Source organism: Octodon degus, unplaced genomic scaffold (assembly GCF_000260255.1).
Source record: "Octodon degus isolate 3935 unplaced genomic scaffold, OctDeg1.0 scaffold00003, whole genome shotgun sequence".
NCBI classification, from domain to species: domain Eukaryota; kingdom Metazoa; phylum Chordata; class Mammalia; order Rodentia; family Octodontidae; genus Octodon; species Octodon degus.
The window spans coordinates 22,883,163-22,907,600 of record NW_004524579.1 but is presented as its reverse complement, the minus strand read 5'-3'; the positions used below and the strand labels follow the sequence as shown (position 1 = coordinate 22,907,600).

General features: G+C 40.1%; 1 protein-coding gene across 2 annotated transcripts in view; it reads left to right on the top strand.

Moving 5' to 3' along the window:
- The first annotated feature begins 1,518 nt into the window (after positions 1 to 1,518).
- Positions 1,519 to 24,438, top strand: part of Epg5 (ectopic P-granules autophagy protein 5 homolog) — a 121,170-nt gene continuing 98,250 nt past the window's right edge. For both annotated transcript variants that reach the window (XM_023714574.1, XM_023714568.1), the window contains exons 1-7: positions 1,519 to 1,617; positions 14,549 to 15,478; positions 16,943 to 17,186; positions 19,497 to 19,633; positions 20,528 to 20,635; positions 21,594 to 21,667; positions 23,936 to 24,041. In XM_023714574.1, coding sequence (XP_023570342.1) covers positions 1,555 to 1,617; positions 14,549 to 15,478; positions 16,943 to 17,186; positions 19,497 to 19,633; positions 20,528 to 20,635; positions 21,594 to 21,667; positions 23,936 to 24,041 — 1,662 coding nt within the window. In that variant the 5' untranslated portion in view covers positions 1,519 to 1,554. The remainder of the gene's footprint in view (positions 1,618 to 14,548; positions 15,479 to 16,942; positions 17,187 to 19,496; positions 19,634 to 20,527; positions 20,636 to 21,593; positions 21,668 to 23,935; positions 24,042 to 24,438) is intronic.

Here is a 24,438-nt window from a genome sequence, read left to right as displayed (position 1 = left end):
AAATAAATAAAAATTAAAAAAAAAGAAATAATGTTTCCTACAGAGAGATAAAAAGGAAGTAGTGAACTACAGTATTTGTAGAATGACTTCTCTGAACCACCTGAAAGAGGGTTCACCATTGGAGAATTACCACCAGGTGGCAACAGAGACTGTAGATTGTACAATGAATGAAATTTTCTAAGGGGATTAAGGAAGATTTAGATGAAAAAAAAAAGGACCCCTGCTTCCCCTTCCAGGGCTGCTTCCTGAGTTGGGTAGCTTCTACAACTTCTGTGATGACAAGCACTATGTCAGATGTTGGCTATTTTATGCATCATCGTCATATTCAATGCTGGACTGTCATAGTATGAAATTTATAGTGCTTTTATGATTTTTTTTGTTTTTAATTGATTAGGATGTTTTTCTTATGAGATTGAAAAGTAATCTCATTCCCAAAATTAGAGTGAAAACTATTACAGACTACAGGAGGTAAATCCGGTACATACCTATCAAAACTAAAAACAAAAATGAAAACAAAACAAAAGAGAGAAAAACAAAGTAGCTAGAATAACTCGAGGGGCTGGGGAGATGGCTCAGTGGCAAGCCCAAGGGCCTGAGTTCAATCCTCGGTTCCGGGGGAAGAAAAATTCAAACTAGAATAACTCGAGCTGGGATAGAATAACTCGAGCTGGGCATGGTGGCTAACGCCTGTAATCCCAGCACTCAGGAAGCTGTGGTAGGAGGATCTGTTAGAGTTCGAGACCAGCCTGAGCAACAAAGTAAGCTCAAGGCCAGCCTGAATTGCATAGCGAAACAGGGCGCACCCTTACAATTCCAGCATTCCAGTGGTAAGAGGCAGGATCACGAATTCCAGGCCGATCTAGGCAACAAACGGAGACCCAGTCTCAAGAGACCAACACAAACCCAAACAACGAAGAAAAAAAAAAGTCCATTCTATCTCTGTGACATCCGAAAAGGAATGACCCTCCCTCCCTCCTTTCTGTTGAGGCAGGCTGTATTTAGTCCAGCCCGCTCTCCCAGGGAATCACTATGCAATCTAGGCTGGCCTTAAACTCTCGATCCCACTCACCGCCTCAGCCTTTGGAGCGTTGGGGTTACCGACCTGAGCCACCACGCCCAGATCTAGAGTTCAGAACAAAATGAAGTGCACTTCTGTTGGTTTTCGAGGTTTATTTCCTTGAGTGCAGTGAAGATCTACATTTAAGATGACTGAGTCTGCTCATTTTAGGATGAAAATAAGATTGTCAATCTTCTTGAGCGAACTGGGGGCTCTGTGGAGCGCAGGTAGAGTCACCAGATCGCAGCTTGGAAGCGACTCTTTCTAGACAGGGGGCGTGGCTCGGTCAGGGAGGGGCGGGGCCACATGCTGCAGAAACAAATGCTTTTCGAACTGGTTTGACCCACGTTGCTGTCCGTAGAAGTGCTGAGTTGCCGCCTCTTGTCGGCGAGTGGTTGAAGTTCGCTCATGTGACCTCTAGGAGGCCGGAACTGGGTGGCTGCGTGAGGCGCAGGGTTTTGACCAAAACAAACGCCGACGGCGCGGAGGCAGGGTCTATGGCCGAGGCGGTGAAACCTCAGCGCCGGGCCAAGGCCAAGGCCGGCCGGACTAAACCCAAGGTGAGCTCCTGCCCGCCCCCGGGGCCCTGTCCTGTGCGCTCTGCGTCCCCTCTCTCTTTCCGCGCCCCCCAGCCGGCCCTACTGCCGTCCCTCGAGTCCGCATCCTCCGCCGCGCTTGCAGGGGCCGACCCCGCCGCCCATCGGTGTGGGCCCCGCGCGCGGCCCTCCCCCGCGCCCGCCGGCCGCGCTGTCTCCGTTCCCTGCTTTCTCCTGGCTCTGATCGCTGCGTTCTTCCTTTTAGCTCCCTTCTTACCTTCTTCACCGAAGAAGTCTGGTTTCCCACTGCGAAGCAGCTATTTTTCCCCCATCCCCGCCTCGGACTCCCTCTTTTTTCCTCCGTAACACGGAGCACTTGTTTCTCCCATGCGTAAAGAGGGCAGAGACCTTTCCTCCGTGCGGAGAAGTTATTTTTTGACCGAGTTCTGTCGAGAGAGCAGCAGCTATAAAGTAGACTGTCGTGCTGTGCCAGCCCTCTTCTCTTGCAGAATTCAGGGCCACCCTGGCGCTACTTGTGTTTACCTCTCTTTGTCCTGGTTGTTTACGGTGGAGCACGACTGTCTGGATGTTTTTTCTTTTTTTTTTTTTTTTTTTTTTTTTTTTCTCTCGGAACCGGGGATTGAACTCAGGCCCTTGCGCTTGCCAGGCAAGCGTTTATTCTACTGAGCTATCACCCCAGCCTCTGTCTGGATGTTAAGGCAGGAGTTTCACAGTAGGAGCATATTTGAATTTTTCCTATTACCGGGGTTGAGCTGTATGTAATATTAGTGTGCTTTTGAGTTGATTTGTTTAGATGTAGTTTTATTTTGTTGTTATGTATTTTCTAGAGAGGACAGATTAAATGGTACCCCTAAAAGTCTTCCTTTACCTGGACAAGAATTTACGTTAAGTAAACCATGAGAATGGTATGACAAGTACAGAAAAATTCCTTTTTCAGAAGTGGATGATGTTTTAGAACAGGTGTTAACCTAAATATGATGGCATAATCTGATTTTTTCATGGGAACACAGTTTTTATTTTTATTTTTATTTTTTATTTTTTTTGGGGGGGAACAAAGTTTTAATAGTGTAATCGGTACCATAGTTAGTAAGCCATTGTGGTTTATGTGGATCCTTTTCACTGTGATGAGTTTTTATAGCACTATACGGAGTTAGGCAAATCATTGTACCCAAGTCTGTGACATGTTACTTTTTCATGTAATCCCAAAGTGGTGGGATTACAAACATTTTTTTTTTTTTTTAAATGTCTTTAGTACAGGTTCTGCAGGGTCTCACTACATAGATTGGACTCTGAGTGATCCTCCTGTTTTCAGCCTCCCAAACGCTGGGATTGCGGGGTGCACCACCACACCCAGTCTCAATCACCCTCTCAGCGTGTCCCAGGGGCAGGGATCGATAAACAAATGGTGTTAAGAAAAATAATTTTAGCTGAATGTGGTGGTACATATCTGTAATCCCAGCAACTTGGGAGACAGAGGCAGGAGGATCATTGCAAGTTAGAGACTCGACTGGGTTGCAAAGTGAGCTCAAGGCCAGCCTGAACTGCATAGGGAGACCCTGTCTCAAAAAGACTGAAAAAAAGAAAATAGTGTTTTTTTTTTTTTTGTTTGGTAAAGAAGTATCTAGGCAGTGAAGGAAGAAAAAAATAATCACTGGTTAGCCATACATAAGATCTCCAAATACAGAGCAAAATTGTACATAGTACATACACATTATCTGTAGAGAGCAGAATGTTTTTTTAAAAATCAGATTTTATTTTAGGCATATGTAGCAATCACATTCATAGACAGTTTGTTCCTGTACATGATACAACACTTTTTCCCACTCCCCTCAACCTCTCTTACCTTTCCCATTTACAAAAGTTTTGTTTCCATGTTTTCCTTTTCTCACATTTTAAAGTTTTCCCTTCTTTCCTTCCTCAGGCCCCTCTCCCTTGTTCACCCTCCACTGGAACATTTTCTTCCTATTTCCCAAATGTATTATGCATTTTGGTCCTGACACTTTCCGTTTCTCACACCAGAGAAACAATGCAGTATTTACACATATGTGTCCAGTTTATTTCATTTAAGGGTATGGTCTCAAGGTGCATTCATTTTTTTTTAAGAAACATCTCAAGTGTATCCTTTATGGCATAGTAGTATTCCATTATATAAAAGACATGTTTATTCATTCATGAGTTCATAGGCATTTGGGCTGGAGAACAGAATCTTGATCTCTAGACTTTTTTCTCTAAGTAAATGATGAAACCAAAATTTAGAGAGGTTAAATGATACCCCCAAATTATGTAGTTAGCAAGAAAATGGGTTAGAGCGAGAAATCATGACTCTACAATAGTTTCATAATTACTTCATGTCTGTCATTGATAGAATGTTTTAAATGCTTAAAAACATTAAAGAGGATTCTCTCAAGTTATTTTGTGTACGTGAATTTCTAAATTAAAAAGTTAAAAATCTTAGGTTTTTAAATTACAAAAAGCCAATTGCTTATTTTATTGACACATTTCAGGCAGCATTGCTATATAAATACATAGCAATTTATATTCTTAGTTATTTTTTGTTTATTAAATTTTAGTATTTATTTGCAGGACCTTATAATTACATTCATTAGGTAGTAAATATATATATTTACTACCTAATTCTTATGTCCCCTTTTCCTTCCCTCCTGGATGCATCCCCCCATTTCCCCTGCTTACATCTTTTTTTTTTTCCTATTGTCCTCTATTTTGCTCTTTATTTCTGTTTTGTGTTTCTCATTTCAGAGAAACCATACAACAGTTAAAGTTGTATGTCTTCACTTTTTAAATTTTTTATTGGTATTGGGAATCAAACTTACAACCTCCTGCTTGCCAGGCAGGTGCTTTGCTGCAGAACTAAATCCCTGGCCCTCCAGTATGTTTTCACTATTTGCTCTCTAGTTTCATTCATTTATCTACAAATGACTCAAGTTTATTCTTCCTTATGGAAGATTAGTATTCTATTATATATAAATAGAATATATATTTATATTCCACCACGTTTTCAACCAGGCATGCTAGCACACATCTATAATTCTAGTACTAGGGAGCCTGAGAGGCAGGAGGATTGAGGCCAGCTATTTTGAATTGTGCTGCTATGAACATGGGTATGCATGTTTCACTGTAATACAGACACCTGGAAGGATAGCTGGGTGGAATGGAATTTATGGTTTAGTTTTTTGAGGAATATTCATGCAGATTTCCATAGAGGTTGTACTAGTTTACTTTTCCAGCAATGAGGAAGGATTCTTTTTTTTCACTGAAACCACCAGAATTTCTTAACTGATTTTGTTTTTGTCTTTTTGGGATAGGATCTTAACTATGCAGTTCAGACTGGCCTTGAGCTCACTTTGTAGCCAAGGCTAGTCTTGAACTTCAACGATACTGCTGCCCAACCCCCAATCCTACTCCTGCCCAACCCAAGTGCTGGGATTACAGGCAGATACTGGGAGTATAGTGTACACCACCACGCCTGGCACCTGGCTTCTTATCTGGCATTTTGATAATAAACATTCTTTATGGGGTAAGATGGGATCTGGGTGTTCTTTGAATTGCGCACGTGCGAGCGTGCGCACTTGTGTGTTTTGAGATAGGGTCTCACTAGGCAGGTCAGGCTGTCTTTGAATTCACTGTGTAGCCCAGAGTAGCCTCAAAATCATAGCAATCCAGCCTCTCCAATGCTGGGATTACAGGTGTGTGGTAACCATGTCTTGCAGGTTGACATTTTTTTAATGGCCATAGATGTTGAACATTTTTATCAGGTATTTATTGGCCATTTATATTTCTTTTTCTGAGCAAGTCTCTGTTCATTTTAGCTGCCCATTTTTTGATTGGGTCTTTTATTTTGGGGATTCTAATTTTTTTGAATTCTTGATATATTATAGATACTAGTCCTCTCAGGAATAGCTGGCACAATATTTTTTTCCCAGTCTGTAGGTCATCTCTGTACTCTGTGTTTGCATTGCTATGTAGAAGATTTTCACTTCAGTATGATCCCAGTTGTTGACTCTTGTGTATCTCTTGTGCAATTTGGCGTCTATCTAGAAAGTTTTTGCGTACATCTATAAGAGTTCTAGTTTATCTTCCAGCATGTTAAGCATTTCTGTTTCAATATTTAAATCTTTAATCCATTTTTAGTTTAGTTTAGTATAGTTCAGTTATTTGCATGTGGAAAGCCACTTTTCTCAACACATTTTGTTAAAGAAGCTGACTTTCTTCCAGTGCAAGTTCTGGGCCCTTTTGTGAAAGAACAGGTAGCTGAATGTGCTTGGAGTTATTTCTTTGTCCTCTATTCTGTTCCAGTGCATGTCTTTTTTTTTTTTTTTTTTTTTTTTCTGCTTTTTTTTTTTTTTGGCGGAACCAGGTATTGAACTCAGACCCTTGCTCTTGCCAGGGAAGCCCTCATTTTACTGAACCGTCTCCCCGGCCCCAGTTTTTGCTGTTTTTGTAAGTGTGAAATTGTGATACTTCTGCCTTGCTTGTTGCCCAAATTGCTTTTGCTTTTCTGAGTCTTTTCTGATTACATCCATGAATTTTAGTATTGTCTTCTTTAGTTGTATGGGGAGTGCTATTGCTCTTTTGACTGGGAGTGTGTTAAAGCTGGATATCTTTTGGAAGTATGACCATTTTGATTGTATTAGTTTTGTCTATCCAGGAACAGGGATTATCTTTTCCTTTTCTGATGTTCTCTCTTTTTTTGGGGGGGTTGAACTCAGGCCCTTGCGCTTGCCAGGCAAGCGCTTATTTTACTGAGCCATCTCCCCAGCCCCTGATGTTCTCTTAAGTCTCCTTTTTCAAAGTACTGTTGTAGAGGTTTTTCACTTTCTTGGTTAGGTTAGTGTCTAGATATTTAATTGTTCTTGATGCTGTTGTGAATGGTATTGTTTCCCTTGATGCTGTTGTGAATGGTATTGGTGGATAGGAATGCTATTGATTATTGTGTGTTGACTTTATATCCTGCTATGTTACTAAATTTGGTTATTCTAGGAATCTTGGTGAATTTTTTTGATTTTCTATGTAGGGGATCATATCTGCAAAATCTATACAATTTGACTTTTGCTACACATACTTCTTTTTTTTCTCTTGCCTGATAACTCTTACCTAATGTTTCAAGAACTTTATTGAACAGTAATTATGGTAACGGTCATCCTTGTCTTATTCTTGATCTTAGAGGGAAAGCTTTTGGCTTTTGCTCATTTAATAATGATGTTGACTCTTGGTTCATTGTAAGTGACTTTTGTTGGATTGAGATAAGGTTTTTTAATATCTGTTTTCTTCAGAGATTTTACCATGAATGGAAGTTGATTTTTTTCAAATGCTTTTTCTGCATCTATTGAGATGATCATGTGATTTTTCTCCTTCTGTTTGTGTATTACATTTACTGATTTGCTTGTGTTGAACCATCCCTGCATCCCTGGATAAAACCTGTTTGGTCATGAGGTAGGATCTTTCTGATACAGTGTAAAAAATGATGACAGGTAGGTGACCTCCAAATGACATAGGGGAAAAATGATCTCCCAACCTGACCTGGGATGAGTTCGTGTTCTTTAAAACTGAAGAGTGTAATTAACCACTAAGAAGAATATATGCAGTGTATTATTTGTTGAAAAATAAAAAAAAAATAATTCAAATACAATATTGGTTTATGCTTGTCAATATATTTGTCAATTTCTCACAAATCATTGTATTCAGAATGCTACACAAATAAAAACATATGATAGACAGAGAAATGATATAAATATGTTTATTTTGAGTATAAGCTATGTTTAAACAAAAAAACAGAGCTATTAAATGAATAAATTATGACAAGTAAAAAAAAAATAATAAAACTGAAGAGTGAATTTTAGGAACACACAGAGGTCATGAGCAGAATATATTTATTGGGGGTAAGAAAGCTCCTGTTTGAGAGAGGGACAGGAGGGGGGCCTGAATGGGTGGTCCCCGGGAACACCAGGTGGTTCCAGGGACTTTTGTAGAGTAAAACGGTGCAGTGAGGTGGGTCTAAGGTGGTAGAGAACATGGGAACTCACTTAGGTAGGCATGAGGTGGGACAAAGCTATGGTCAACCAATGAGATTATAAGCAACATTGCTCAGGTGAAATTGATTAAATCCAGGACCAAATGGGGAAGCGAGTACCATAGCAAGCAGCCATGAATAAGGGACAGGGTCTCCTCCTGTTGGGGATTGGGCTAGTGACTCATTTGGGCTCTTTCAAGGTGGATTGATACCTATTTAGAATATCAGTCCCTGATGCCCATCCCTATGGATTAACAACTAGTGGTAATCTTGTAGTGTTTAACTGAATCAGTGTGATGCTGGGAGTAGAGGATCCATGTGAGGATTGTTGTCAGTAGCACAAGAGGAGAACTGGAGAGGATGGTGTGCTGTTGATTGTCCTGGAGAAGCTTATCAAGTTGGTTTTCCGGATATGAACTTGGCTGTTGTCATTGGTCTTTGATGTTGCTGAGGATGACTGTGGTTCTTCGGGAACCTCTGGTTTTACCTTGCGTATTGCTTCCTGGTTCCAGTGCAGATCCCTCAGCCTGCTGGCATAGATCCTTTATCCCGCTGGTGCAGACTTGTCTAACTTCAACCACTGACCTTAGGGCCTTCCCAATGCAGATCTTTGATATAGACTTGCATGAAATATTGTTGGGGCTCCAGGCATACAGCAGGACTCGTGGAGGACATTGCCAGAGGCTTTAGGTCTTCAGCTGGACTCATGAAGGACATTGCCATCTGATCCAGGCCCTCAGCTGGATTCATTTGGTCTCCACTGTGTTAACTGGTCTCCTGCATTCTTTTGCATTTGATGAATTTTGGGTGAATATTGTAAAATAATCCTATAAATTATGTCTTGTATTAAATTCCTTCCCTTGTAAACCAGACTACAACAGGTTTTTTTCTAGTTTTGTATCAGGGTGATGCTAGTTTCTAGAAATGATTTTGGAAGTACTGCTTTTTCAATTCATTAGAGTTTGAGGCTTTTCTTAGTGGGTAGTGCTCCCCTCAGAGCAGACCTCCATGTTCTTGCAGCTCTCAAAGGCCATAGGCTCCACTGCTCTCTCTCTAAATCTTCTTACCTTGCTTCTAGGGAGTTGAATTTCCCTCCTCATGTTCTGCAAGAGCTGGGGAGAGTCCAAATTGTTTCCTTCTTTTTTCTGAGTTGTGGACCATTGTTCTCTATTGTCTGTAACTTCTAGGTTTTTCTTTTTTTTTCTTTTTGGTGGAACCGGGGATTGAACTCAGATCCTTGCATTTGCCAGTCAAGCGCTTATCCTACTGAGCCATCTCCCCAGCCCCACTTCTAGGTTTTTCTTTTAGTGTTTTTTTTCCCAGTTCCTACTGATAGGTTTTGACGGTGTCACAGCAGAGAAACAAGCAGAAGGAAAAAGGGAAAGGGGCTTTGTTATAAAGGGAAAGGGGCTTCATTATCTTAGAGGACATGGAGAGAATTTGGGAAGATAAGGAATTCTCTGGATTGGAACAAAGAGAGGCTGAGGCTTTTGTGGCTTTTTGCCAGGGGTGAGGTTTGAGGGGGATGTTTAGATATACCTAAGGAGTTGATTGGGGCCTTCCCTGAGGTGGGGGGAGAGGTGAAAGGAAACTGCATCCTGGGCTGAGTTGGAGAAGAAGGGGGGAGGTGGTCTTGGGGAAGGTAAGCTGTTCTTTTAAGGGCTTCAGCCATATTGGATGACCACCATAATAATTCAGCAATTCATACTAGGGCCCTAACCCATCACCTACTGATCTGCTTCTATTTTTTTATTAGACAAGTTGTCATTTTCAGTGTCTGGTTTCTGGATCTTGGAGATGCAAAAATTTGCTACCCATTGTTGTAGGCAGTTGAATTAGGTAGAATATTATAGAAATCACTTTGGATTTCTTTGGTAAAACAAGAAATATTTATTTATTTATTGGATACAGGGTCTAACTGTGCAGCTCGGACTTGAAGTAATCCTCCTGTCTCAGCCTCCACAGCTCTGGGATTACAGGTGTGCACCATGCCCCATTTTGGGTCTAGCACGTGGGCACATGGCATTGGTGATTGAACACAAGGACTTTGCACTTGCCAGGCAGGTGCTTAGACCCCTGAGCTGTCTCCCCAGCCCAAACTAGAGATCTTTAATGCAATTTTTTCTTACTCTCCAAATCCAGTCACTGAATCTTGCCAATTTTATTTCCTAAATATTTTAATTCTTTCCAGTTTTGTCCATTGTAGCTACCATGACCTCCCTCTAGGAGAGATTCTTGTGATTCTGTTGAGCTGGCTTCTTCACATTCATTTTTACTGTTCATTCTCCTCCTTTCCCAGAGGCTGGAGTTCGAAGGAGTAATTAAGGATCTGGCCTCACCCTCCTCAGCTTAGTTTTGTCATCACTCTTCTTTTGACTCTGTGTTAGTGGTGGCAGTCCTATGACATGCCATGCTGCAGTGGACTATTTGTATCATTGAAAGCTCTAAAAGGTTCACTATCACTGGTATGCTTTTTCTGCTTCAAGGCCTTTGCACGTTTAGTGTGCCCTAACTCCTCTAATAGCCCCTCTTCATCTAGCTGCTGACTGCGCATGTATTTTTTAAAAATATTTATTTATTTATTTTTTTGCGGAACCGAGGGTTGAACTCAGGCCCTTGTGCTTGCCAGGGAAGCACTCATTCCACTGCGCCATCTCCCCGGCCCTGTTTTTTTTTTTTTTTTTTTTTTTTTTTTTTTTTTAGTCACTCCACTGAGCCATCTCCCTGGCCCTGTTTTTTTTTTTTTTTTTTTTTCATGTATTTTTTTAGTTTAAGCAATGCTTATGATATAGGGGAGTGGAATTCCCAGTGTGAAAGGTACCCAGCTGAGTTTGTGTTCTCTAAAACCGAAGAATGAATTTTAGGAACAAATGGAGGTTAACAGCAGAATATATTTATTTGGGGAAAAAAGCTCCTGTCTGAGAGAGGGACAGAAGGGGGACCTGAGCCGGTTACTCAGAAAGCTGTCTCTTCCAGGAATATTTATAAGAGTACAACTATGTGGTATGGGGGTTTCAAGGTAGAAAACATAGGAACTTGCTTAGGTGGGCATGAGGTGGGATAAAACTATGGTCAACTGAGGAGATTACTGATAGGTCTTTTCAAGTATTCGGGGGCACAGCAGAGAAACAAGCACAAGGAAGAAGGGATAGGGGCTTTCTTTGAGGACCTGGAAAGAGTTTGGGGAAGATAAATTCTCTCTATTGCAACAAAGGGAGACTGAGGCTTTTATGGCCTTTTGCTGGGGTGGGGTTTGAAGGGGATGTCTATATATACCTGAGGAGCTGATTGGGAGCTGAGATGGCAGGAAGGATGGAAGGAATTCATATACTGGACTGAGTTGGAGAAGAAGGGGGAGGTGATCTTGGGGAAGATGAGCTTTTGTTTGAGGGCATTGGCTGTATTAGATGACCACCATAATGATTTTAGCAATTTATACTAGGGCCTGAACCTATCATTTACAAGCACCATTGCTCAGGTAAAATTGATTAAATTAGAATCAAATGGGGGAAGGGAAGTGATTCACATAGCAAGTGGGCCTGAATAGGGACAGGGTCTCCTGTTGGGGGTTAGGTTAGTGACTCAGCTCTTTCAAGACGTTTGATACCTACTTAGAATATCAACCCCTGATGCCCATCCCTAGGGAAGAATGTGGCTGCATTTGTTTACTCTTGAAGTCTGGCCTACAACAGTGTCTCTCTATTGCAGTTACCTTGTCTTCCATATTGTTTCCTTGTGGGCCCAGCCCTGTCTGACTGCCAATAATGTTTTTATCTAATTTAGCTGCCTACAACATTTAGACCTAGAAACTTTTCCTTATCAACCTTGTGCTGTTCCCTCCTCTATGCTTGGCCTTGTGTTCCTTATCTAACTTGTAGTTACTTTGCCAACATTTCTTTTTCTTCCTTAGATTGTGAGTTGGAGGGTGGTACTGTCTTGTTTCCAGTACCATTTCTAGCTCCTGTAGTCAGTTGATAGTGTTTTTTGAATGGAGAACTAAATGTCAGTGTATTGAAGCATATTTCCAAGCTTTGTTACTTAAAATATACTCTTGATAAATTTTCTCTTACAAGTATGAAAAAATAGAAGTCCATGCAAGGCCCTTTTTTTTTTTTTTTTTTGGTGGAACCGGGGATTGAACTCAGGCCCTTGTGCTTGCCAGGCAAACGCTTATTCTACTGAGCCATCTCCCGGCCCCTAGGCCCTTATATTTGTCAATTTAAAAAAACTAATTTTTTTAGAGTAAACAGATACATTTCTCAATGATGGCTGTGGCTTGGCCAAACCTTTAGTATTTGTGATATGATTTATAGTGTAATTATGGCTATTTAGACAGCCATAAAGTAGTTCTAAGGCTCTTTTCAGGAAGTGGATAGTGTCATGTGCTCTGAGTGGCTTGTGGATTTTATCCAGCAGCTAGCCTACATTCCTCTTAGTCATCTGCTAGGTGAGTTCATGTTACTAGGTCATCCACAACTAGGTATCTGGTAATCATTCCCTGGTATTTGAGATAGTCTAATATTTTCATTTTTTTAGTATCATTCTTTGCTAAAATACTTCCCAATGTTGAGGATCTTTTTTCATTGATCTTGGCAAACTGAGTTAAGAACATCTTTTTTTCTTTTTGAAACACTGAGGGTCTCACAGTGTTGGGATTACATGTGTGCACTGCCACGGTGTCCTGTTAGGAACAGCATGTTCTTAGATTTGAACTTTGTAAAAGTAGAGAAATTTGTAATCATAGAAAGTATTTTTTATAGTTAATATTAAACACTAAATACCAATAGCTTAATAGTAGTAATGATACAGGGAGCCAAATGACATAGGGAAAAATGATCTATGCACCTGACCTGCATGAGTTCGTGTTCTCTAAAACTGAAGAATGAATTTTAGGAACAAATGGAGGTTATGAGCAGAATATATTTATTGAGAGAAAGAAAGCTCCTGTCCCGAGAGAGGGACAGGAGGGGGGTGCTGAGCGGGTAGTTCTCCCAGGAAGTTGTCTCTTCCAGGGACTTTTATAGAGGAAAACCATGTGGTGAGGCAGGTCTAAGGTGGTGGAGAAGACATGGGAACTTGCTTAGTTGGGCATGAGGTGAAACAAAACAATTTTCAACCAATGAGATTACAAGCACCATTGCTGGGGCTGGTGAGATGGCTCAGTGGTCTAAAGCACCTACTTAGAACAAGCTTAGCAAAGCACAGGGACCGCGGTTCAATCCCCCAGCACCACATGCCAGCCAGCCCCGCCCCCTGATGGGCTGAGCTGGCCCCACACACACACACACACACACACACAAATTAAAAAAAATTAAAAAAAAAAGTTAAAAAAAAAAAACAAAACAAGCACCATTGCTCAAGTAAAATTGATTAAATCCAGTATCAAATGGGAAAGTAAGTCATGTAGCAAGTGGACATGCATATAGGACAGGGTCTCTTTCTGTTGGGGGTTGGACTAGTGACTCATTTGGGCTCTTTCAAGGTGATTGATACCTATTTAAGATATCAATCCCTGATTCCCATCCCTAGGGAAGTATGTAGCTGTGCTTCTTTTTGTCTTGTGCTTCTTCTTTTTGTCTTGTTCTTCAGGCGTGACCCATATGGGAGTGTCTGTCTTTTCCAAGTTGTAAAATCACCTTGTCTTCCATCTTGTCTCCTTGGGGGCCTGACCCTGTCTGACTGCCTAGAATATTTCTATGTAACTCGGCTGCCTACAACAGTAAGACCATCCAGTGTTTGCTAAGGATGAACTGAAATGTGTCCTGGAAAGCTGATAATAGAAATTGAAATATCTTCAAATTCCCAGTCTCTGCTCCCTGCCTGATTTCTGTTCTAGTCTTTCCCTGACAGGAATGGTTGGGAAGTTGGAGGGATAGTTTATTATGTTAATTAGCTCTTTTTGTGCTTCCTAAGAGCCATTAATTTGTCATATGCATACTCATTGACAGCCCATATTTGATTTTCAAAAGTTCTCTTAAGACCCCTTTTCTGTTCACTGAGTTGCTACATTGTCCAGGTGGGGACTGAACTTTGGGTCCTTCTTCCTTAGCCTCCCAGAGATTGGGAATCCTAAGTCTGTGCCACTATTCTTTTTTTTTTTTTTTTTTTTTTGGTGGAACTGGGGATTGAACTCAGGCCCTTGTGTTCTCCAGAGAAGCGCTTATTCCACTGAGCCATCTCCCCAGCCCCATGTGCCACTATTCTTAACTCCCATGCATTTTATTTTTTTTTAATATTCTTTTTAAAAAAAAAATTTGTTTATTTATTTATTTTGTGTGTGTGTGGCCAGCTCAGCCCACCAGGGGGCGGGGCAGGCTGAACCACGCAGTCCCTGTACTTTGCTTAGCTTAGCTTGTTCTAAGTAGGTGCTTTAGACCACTGAGCCATCTCACCAGCCCCTCCCATGCATTTTAAAAAATAATGTCAGGTAACTGGTCATTACTGTGGGGTCGGGCATATTTATTTTATTTTGTAGGTTATAATCTAATGCTCTAGCTATTTTTGGTGCTCAAATTTGCCCAGTCTTTTTTCCTTGAACTTGGAGTAAATATGTTAGTCAAGATGAAGACAAACCTCTGATAGCCTAAGTAGCTAGCTGTTCTGTTAACCTGTAGCAAAACGATGGAAAATTTAGTTAAGACTTTCCCAGTTTTGGATCATAGTTTGCTGCTGTGATACTTTTTTCTTTTCGAATTAGACTAATGAATATCCAAATTGAGCCTTGAATTAATCAGAATTGGATTATCAAAGTTGGATAATATTGAATATGAAACATATTGTTTATAAAGTGCATTTATATTCCATTTGTTAAATGATAAGATTTAGGTTTCATGTACTGTTTAAAACTTCCTTATGCTGAAAGCATTAATTACTATTACATGATTTCATATCAAATTTTGTTGTTAGGAAAAGAAGAAATATGAAACCCTTCGGACAGAAGAGTCTGAAATCTCCCTTCCAAAAACCACCAAAGAGCAGGAAATTCTTCCTCTGGCTTGTGAATTGAAAGGAGACCATCTGAAGATCTTGAGTGATTCCCAGCTCCAGAGTGATGTCAGTGGACACAATGAAAGTGAAATGCTTGATATACCACTCACCTCCCTGACCATAGACAATGATGGTTGTCTGACATGTCACCCAGGACCCCTAAAAGAAGAAGAAGAAATCAAAGCCTCTGTAGGGGTTGCTGAGATCATGTCAGAGGTGAACTCTGGCTTCAACATGGGCAATAAAATTGAAACCCCCAAGAACTTTCTAGAAGGAGAAGAAAACATCTTGGTACAATGTAGATCTTCAGAAAGCACACTACTATCTGATTTTTCCTGTACTCAGCAGGAAATGGAAAATTTACAAGTTGGAGAAACTCAAAATAGGAAAGAAGCCCTGACTTTTTCTTCAGAAATACTTCAAAACATTGGCTTGCAGTGTTCTTATGAAGCCAAAGAAAATTCTCAGTCCCTTAAAGTGAAGAAACTGTATCCTCAGTTGCCAGCAGAAATTGCAGATGTACAATCTTTTGTGGCTGTGAAACCCTTGCTCTGTAACGAGCGACTCTACCCAGAACTCCCATCTCAACCAGAACTAATACCATTTACTAAAGAACAGCTGAAGGTCTTGGAGCCTGGTTCATGGCTGGAGAATATTGAGTCATATTTAGAAGAGTTTGACAGCATGGCTCATCAGGACAGGCATGAGTTTTATGAGCTGCTTTTGAACTATTCACGATGTAGGAAGCAGTTGCTCCTGGCCGAAGCTGAGCTGTTTACTCTGTCATCTGATTGCCAAAATGCTAAAAGCCGGCTGTGGCATTTTAAGGAGGAGCAAGTGTCTGTACAGGTATTTTGACTTGTGCTCTGTTAAAGTTTGAAGAGCCTGGGGAATTCTCCATGGAGCTGCTGTTCTTAGGATGCTGTCCAGACCCACATTGCTCCTTGTACCCACACTAACCACATCTTAGGCCAGAGTAGTGCAGGCTTTACACAATCAAATGGAAAGGCAGGACCTGTACCTGTGGGAGTGAAGCAGGTTGAGTAGGACAAGGGTCACTGGGAAAGCTCATGCTTGGTTTACTGGGGGCAGGTGTTCTTGAGTTCTGGCAGATAGTAGCTGTGAGGTTGTGATGGTCCAGGATTGCTGTATTTTCCTAAAGAAACTAGAAAACTGGATTTCTGTGTAAGAGATACTAATAGGCAGTGTAAGCAATTACTAGCACATATATGCTGTCAAAGCCAGAATGGCATGTTTCCAGGTCAAACGCAGCCCTTATATCATTTATTTTAATGCCACAGATGTCTGATGGGTGGAGAGTGTTAAGGCTGAGAGATGAAACAAGGAAATTCTTCAGGTGAGATCCTGTGGAGGATAATATCATTTTATAGTGACCTAGGAAGGTTGGCAAAGAAGAGAAGGTCATTCTTTTTTTTTTTTTTTTTCCCCTTTTGCAGAACCTGGGATTGAACTCGGGGCCCTTGTGCTTGCTAGGCAAGTGCTTATTCTACTGAGCTATCGCCCCTGCCCCAAGATCATTCAATTCCCGGTTCTGCAAAAAAAAAAAAAAAAAAAAAAAAAAAAAAAGATCACTCTTGAGAAGCTTGGTGTTGGAGGTTCTAACTATCATCGTTGGAAAACATCTTTGTATATAGGAAGGAGAGAGCGGAGAGGGAAACATTTGGAAATACTGAAAAAAAGGATAGAATCAAGAACAGAGTTGGAGGAATTAGTATTAGACAGGAGGGAAGTTTCTCTCCCCCCTCCTTTATTTATTTATTTTTTTTTTTTTGAGACTGTCTCTCTCTGTAGTGCAGGCTGGCTTGGATTTGTGATCCTGTTGCCTTAGTGTTCTGAATCCTGGGATTATAGGGATCTACTGCTATACCAGTTGGAGGTTTCTTTTGAGCAGAACTGCAGAGAATAATGAGGGTAGGCCCAGAGATCTTTTGAGGTAACTTGAAGCTGAAGGAATATCATAGTGGCCTCAATGCTCATAAAATATAGTAAGATTTTTTTTTTTTTTAATATGAGAGTCTTAGGGACACGCCTCTGTTGTTTTCCTGTACCTTTCCTCACTGACTCTTAGTGTTACTTGTCTCTAAAGATGTGTTTGTAATTGACAGTGGTCTCTGTGGCACATGGATCATTTATTTATTCGCTGATATTTCTTGCACAGTAGTGTTGTCCCTTCCTTATGATTAATAACTCTTTGGAAATGATACCAAAACCTGTATGTTACATACCTACTGCCCAATTGCTTGAAATGCAAAGAGTACAGGTTTCATATTTTACCCTTTTATTCACTGATAGGGTATCTGTGCAGATCAAGTGAAAGTTTCGGGCTATCATCGCTACCAGAGAGTAGAGATGAATAAAAATGCACTGGAGGAGCTGAAGATGCTATTTGACGCCAAATCTGAACACCTCCACCAAATCATGGCCCTTCATTCTTACACTTCTGTGCTCTCGAGGCTGCAAGTGGAGTCCTACATCTACGCCTTGCTCAATAGCTCAGCTGTTCTGAGATCTTTAGCAATTCATCAACAAGGCCAAGGTTTGTAAAGTAATGGAGTGCTGATCCTTTCTTAGTACTGAATGAAATGGAAAAATATAGTTGTGCACAAACTGTTTTAGTTGACTATACCAGTTGATCTTACAAGATATAAATTGTGCTTGTAGTTTAATATTGCCTTTTCCAGGTCTAATTGATCTGTCTTAGAGATATTTTTTTGGGAGCAGTGCTAAGCCTCCTTTCCTTATGGCTGTCATTCTCTGCTTTACTAGGATGCCAAAACCTCACTTATTAGTAATGTTCCTTGATGTTCTATGTACTTGATATTTTGTGTTACCAAGTAGAGTATAGAAACCATTTTTTTGAGGTGGGGGCCTCATGTAGTACAGCCTCACCTTGAATTCACATATATAGCCTGTGGTGGCCTTGAACTCAGAATGATCATCTTACCTCAGCCTCCTACCTCCCAAGTGCCTGGATTATGAGTTTGTGCCACCACACCTGACCCAAATAGAGTTAGATTTTAAAACTTAGAATACTTGTTCATCCTCTCTTTCTAGCGTGTCATTTTTGCTTGTCTAGCTTGTTGGACTATTCTGCTTAATGGGGGATCTGTAATGATCTAAACTTTTCATCTTTATGTTTTAACACATTTATGACAGTGCCATAATTTTGTATATCTTCTTGTCAGGTAGCCCTGATTTGAGTCACCTCTCCTGTTAAGTGGCTTAAACCACTGGTGGTGCATACCTGACTGTCCCATTGGGTGGCTTGTATTGCATCTCAGCATGTCTCTAATTACAATAATGCAAAGAAAGGCATTGATTTAGCAGATCAGATATAATCATAGTTCCTTAAAACATTTTGATATAAAAATTATAATACAGCCAATTGTGATAGAGCAGTTGTAAATGTATATTACGTATATCAGTAATAGATACTTGGAAGACTTATGTGGTAAACTTTAGAGAATTAATTATTGTTTGTGTATTTATTTTGCGGAGCTGGAGATTGAACTGAGGCCTTTGCGTTTGCCAGGCAAGCGCTTATTCTACTGAGCCATCTCCCCAGTCCCTAGAATTAATTAATGATAAAACATTAACCATGAAAAAATGTCATGTATGCCAATTACTTGACAAAGCACTCAGTTTATAAAAGCTTATTTAGGATCAGCAAGAAGTGCAGGTAAACAATGAAGAGAATGTTACTGAAAATGATCTAAAAATATAGGTGCCACTGTAGCTATAAAAACAGCCAAACATTGGCTGTTGTAGTATTTTTTGTACTCTGAACAAATCAGCTGCCTTTATGTATAAAATACTCTTCTTAATCACAAATACAGATTTCTTTTAACTTAATAAAACAAATTTGTTCACTTTTGCAATAACTTCTAATTGCTGTGAGTGCTATTAATACTTATATTTGTGCAATAATTACGCAGTTTCAACCAACTAGATTTGGTCCATTTATATAGATTTTCTATTAATTTTATTGGTAAAAGACTGATAAAAGTGATGTCTCTACTGGCGTGGTGATGCAGCCTATAATCCTAGCACTTCGAGTGTACTCAGACAGGAGGATCACCCTAAGTTTATTTCTTTTTTTTTTTTTTTTTGTGGAACCAGGATTGAACTCAGGCCCTTGTGCTTTCCAGGCAAGCACTTACTCTACTGAGCCATCTCCCCAGCCCCTGGATCACCCTAAGTTTAAAGTCAGGCAAAGCTACATAATGAGTTTGAAGCCAGCCTGAACTAGATAGCAAGATCCTGCCTAAAAAACAAAACAAAAGACAAAAAAACAAACCAAGAAAAAATTGAATCTATTTGGATCTATTTATGCCACCAGGGGTACAAGTTGCCTGCTTAGATGTTCATGTAGGTGCCCCTCGTGATTCCAGCTGATGGAAACATGCTAAGGAATTATGCAGTTTTTATTTCTGGGAAAGATACTAGGGTCCTTTAAAAGTAAAAATTCAGCTCCCCTTTCTTTACTTTGTGTAAGTTTAGTTTCTTTTATTTTGAAATACTTACCTAGTAGAAATTAAAATACTTTTTTGGATTTTTTTTGCTGGTCTTGGGGATTGAACAGAGAATGCTGAGCTACATCTTCAGCAATTCTTACCTTGTTGACACAGTGTCTTAGGACTCTTACCGAGTTTGCTGAGTAGCTAGGATTATAGGTACAAGCCACCAAGCCTGGTTAGAAATTCAAATATCTTGATGGAACTTATTTTCCTTTTTTTGATTTTTGTTTGAACTAAACATTTTAAATTGTTTTGTTTAAATGAAAACACCAAAATTCCTCCCCCAAGATCATTTATGTGGGACTCATTTATTTCTCTGTTTTATATAGCTTCTAAACCAACAGAAAGCCTTCCCTCTGATCTGTGCCACTTGAAGGAGTGCATTAGTGTCTTGTTTATGTTTACCAGGCGAGTAAATGAAGACACTCAGTTCTATGATGATATTCTTCTCTGGCTGCAAAAATTGGTAAGGATACAGAAACAGACATAGTAGACCTTTGATTTTCCTAGTAATTTAAGAATTCTCTCTTATTTTGCTATATTTTTGTCTTTAGTAGCTTTTTCAGCTAATTCATTTAGTGAGTTAGTGACTTGTCTTTGATCATAACATGTAGTTGTTTATCCAGTGTGTTCTTGAGCCTAAAGTCTCTTCTGTAGTGAGTGGTATGTTAGTAAACATACCACTTCAGCTCAGAGTTCAACTTTAGAAGGAAAGGCAGTTGAGAAATATGCCAGACAGAAGATTAGGTGCTCTGTCACAAAATAAGCATCTGATTTAAGCACATTTTGCATATAATATTCTTTCTTACATCACATATTTAATGTTAAACTTAGTCTAAAGTCGAAAATTTTTTTAGGAGAAAAGAGGATGGGTGTCAGAATTTGGAGAATTTAAGAACAATGTTAGTTGTGTTGCAGAGGGAGTGGGTATTTGTTTATTGGTTCTGTTTTTTCATAGGGCTTCCTTGTGTGTTTTCTTGGGTTCAGCTAGAGTTGTTGAACATGGGGTGATGTTCTAGCCATACTCATTTGGACCTGAGGAATTATTGCCAAATAAAAAGAGTAAATTACTTGATCTTTATCTAGCCACATATGGCTGGTTACATAGGCTTTGTAATTTGCCAGACAATAAAAATTAGACTTGCATAGGAACTGCTTAGGATATTTTTATCATATAGTCATAGTGCTCTATGGACCTCTGTGGTAGAAACTCAACCAGTGAGTATATTGGTGTAAATAGTGTATATTATGTTTGGCTATTCTGTGATTGCTGGTACTTAAATATGGGGTAAATAGTTTTAGATACTGAGATAAATTCTTCTTTTAAATTAGTTAAAGCAATGAGGTCTTTATTGTTCAGGTTTCCGTGTTACAAAGAGTTGGCTGTCCTGGAGATCACCTCTTCCTCCTAAACCATATTCTTCGATGCCCTGCTGGTGTTAGTAAGTGGGCTGTACCTTTCATCCAGGTAAGACTTGTTTCTTTCTGACTGTGAGGGACTAGGGTGAAAGTTGTAGTAATGATTATCCTAAAGAAACTGCTTAAAACTATTGATAGTGTTACTGAAATAGATCTGTATATCTGTAGGAGATACTTTGCTGAAATTTCTTGGGCCACCTGCAGTAGTTGATGAGATTATGACAGAATTGAAAATGTTCAGCTGTAGTTTGGCTTGGTAGTTTTAGTAGTACTTAATTCTGTATGCTTTCTGTGTGGGAAGGCTTGCTGGGGCTATTTTTTCTGAAGTGCTTGAGCATAGCTACCTAAACTAATTCATTTCATACTACTCTTGGTATGGGTAAAATAGGACCCACCTATTTTAGTAGTTTCCATTTCTAGTGCAGCATGCTGTGCTGGCCACCGAAACTGGGCATGGAGGTGCATACCTGCAATCCCAGCACTGGGCAGGCTGAGACAGGAGGATCAGTACGAGTCTGAGCTGTGTAGCGAGATCCTGTACCAAATAAATAAAAGATTAAAAAGATAAATAAAAATGAAGGGGAATTTTGCTTTTGTTTTGTTTTGTTTTGTTTCTCTCTCTCTTTTTTTTTTTTTTTTTTTGTATTTTAGGGGAGAGGCTACAGGGTGTTTAAGGTCTTACTACTAGATCAGACTCGTAGTGATCTGCCTGTTTACAGCCGCCCAAGAACTGGGATTACAGGCGAGGGCCAATTAAGGTAGCATTATTGTCCAAATCTTGTGTTATAGGTAATTGGTCTAAATTGCTTAGCTGTCTGTGTTCTTTGAGTGTAGCTGAAGCAGTGATGCCAGGTAATCCATGAGCTGTGTCTCACTCTTACGGATTAGGATCAGATTCAGCTTTGTTCTCCTGACAGCGACTTTATTGTTAGAGCACTTGTGAAATAAGCTTATGGACACTTGAATTGTGGTGTTCTACAGTATTCTCTTTCCTTTGCTGATTTCAGATCAAAGTGTTGAACAGCCCATCAGGGGTCTTTCATTTCATGCAGTCCCTTGCCCTGCTGATGTCTCCTGTCAAGTAAGTGTGGAAGGGTTTTGTGAAGTAGAAATTGAAATGCTGTGTTTTAGCAAACTACTGGCTTCTTTATTTGTCTAGAGCTAAAGAAGAATTGCTAAGGGAAATATCAGCAATGTAGGACTTAACATTGCAGATTTTCTTTCAGTTTGGTAACCTATCTAAAAGTTCCCTTTTAACTTAGTTTCCCCTTTTAGTGGGTTCATCGCTTTTCTTATATATGTCATTGTAAAAGGTGGTACAGACAAAAGAAATGATATGTTCCTTAAAAGAAATTATTTGGTGCTGGACAAGGATGAGGGGACAGGGAAATTGAAGTGCCAAAGTATAAATCTGTGATTATAGCAATAGCAGTGAGAGAATAAAGAGTTGGGCAGAGAGGATTCTATCGTAGATGTACAAGCTTTGAAGAGTGGGTTGCCTTTCAGTGAGAGAAAAAGATCAGGGAAGTGTGTAGGTGCCGAGAAGAGTATGAACAAAGGTCCCAGTACCAGTTGGCTAGCTGGACAGAGGACTGAGGACAGGTGTGTTCAGGCGGTGATCAGAAAGCTGAATAACTAGGTTGGTTAAAGAATCGAAGGTCTTTAAGGCAGAAATATTTGGATTTGAGATGGTTGGGCCTTTGTAACTGTGGAGGGTTTTTCAGTAGGGGTAAAAGTTGTATTTTAGGAAAATTAGGATGGACAGAGGCAGAAGAATATGTGGTTTTCTTTTTCTTTCTTTATTTTATTTTTTATTTTTGTATTTTTAGGGAAGGGTGTACAGGGTGTTCAGGGTCTTACTACTAGATTGGACTCATAGTGATCTGCCTGTTTACAGCCTCCCAAGAGCTGGGATTATAGGTGCGCACCACCATGCCCAGTCTCAGTTGCCATCTCAGCGTACCCTGGGGGCCAGGCCAGCATGGCAGGCCTGGGGATCGAACCCCTGGCCCCTGTGTCTGCTTACATGTGGTTTTTCTTAAGATGATTACAAACATCTGTCTCTCCTGTCCCAGGAAACCAATCTGATTTCAAGAGAGCATGTCCTTGGCTGGGGAGAAGGCAGGGTCTGTATAAAGGCAACCCTGAACAGTGTTACAAGCACTGTTCATGGCCTGGGAAGTCTTATCTACCTCCCAACCTGCTTTAGGGTAATAGTAGTAGGAGGGGAACCCAAATTTCATCTTTCCAGGAAAATATTTTCATCTTTCCAGGAAAATATTTAGTAGCTGATTAAATAATGTAGGAAAAGAATGGGTCAGACATAACTAGATTTTTGAGTTTGGGTTGGAGGGCATTTGCAGCAGTAATAGCAAGGAAAGAAGACCTGCTTTGTAGGGAGAAAAGTTTAAGGTCACTGATAAACTGTTCATAAGTGAAAACATACAAGTGCCACATACCTAGGAATACAGAAGTACCAGTAATTGGCACTTGTCTACTTGAAAGTACAGTATTAGAGCTATAAAACTAGACAGAAAAGTTTCTGGGTAGATACCCAGAATGGTTGAATTTTCAGAGCAAAAAGAAGAGAAGATTGAACAGAAACTGTCTCAGTCATATCTGCTCATATCTCAATGGCTTGAGAAAGTTGGCTGGTAGGAATTCTTCCTTTCCCTTACTGGCTGTGTACAGTGGCAGCTCCATCATATGGTAGTATGATTTCACTCACAGATGTTCTGCATTGATATCTGCTCTGGGGCTTAAGCCTCTGCATTACCTTAGGATTACTCTTTTTTTTTTTTAAATTCAGTAAAGCACATTGCTTAAACATCTCTCTCCAGTAACATTTTGTAAGCCTGGTCTGAGTAAAGGTACTTTAGAAATCCAGGTCTGTCTATCTCTTGCTGGATAGACATTCATGTACTAGGGATTGAACCTGTGCTAGGTCAGGGCTGTAACTATTTGTGCTGCAACACCAGCTCTTGAAACTTTTTTTTTGGAGACCAGGTCTGAGTAAGTTGTCCAGGCTGACTTTGAACTTGAGAACCTTGTGCCTCATGCTCCCAGATAGCTGAGATTACAGGCATGTCCCACTACTCCTGGTAGTTCATATGTATTGTGTCACCATGGAATGAGAACTTACTAGTAATAAAGTAACTGCTTTACTGCAGTTGCTTTGTTACTAACTCAGAATTGTGATCTCTCTACACAAGTTGGTGAGGTTTTAATATTCTTGATTTCAGTAGTTCTTATTCCTTTAAGGTATTTAAGGGGTGTGTACTAGATTTATAATGCACTCATTGGGGCTTTCTGTGTTTATGCAATTGGAGTCATTTCCTTTGTCCTTTAGAAATCGGGCAGAGTTTATGTGCCATATGAAGCCAAGTGAGTGGAAGCCATCCTGTTCAGGACCTGCATCTGGGAACTGGACACTAGTAGATGAAGGAGGAGAAGAGGTAATTTGTTGTGTCTGCATTGCTTTATTTTTGAATTGTTCTAATGTATCAGGTATTAGTCTAAGCATTTTCCACATATTAGCTCACTTAATTCTCCCATCAAACTGAAGAGGAAAGTACTGTTGTATGGTTGTCTTTTTACATGTGAGCTAGCTGAAGTACAGAGGGATGAAGTTACTTTCCTGAGAACATCCAGTCATTAAATGGGCAGCCTTCAGAGCCAGTGATGTAAGCCACTGTGCTGTTCTCTACCTCCAGTAGAGCCTTTTGTTCAGCTGGGACAAGGAACCCGGGAATGAGATTCAGCCATACTAAGTGAAATTTCTGTGAAGATTTCTTTTCCTTTCTCCTTTCCCTTTCCCTTTTTTTTCTTTTTCCTTTCCTTTCCTTTCCTTCT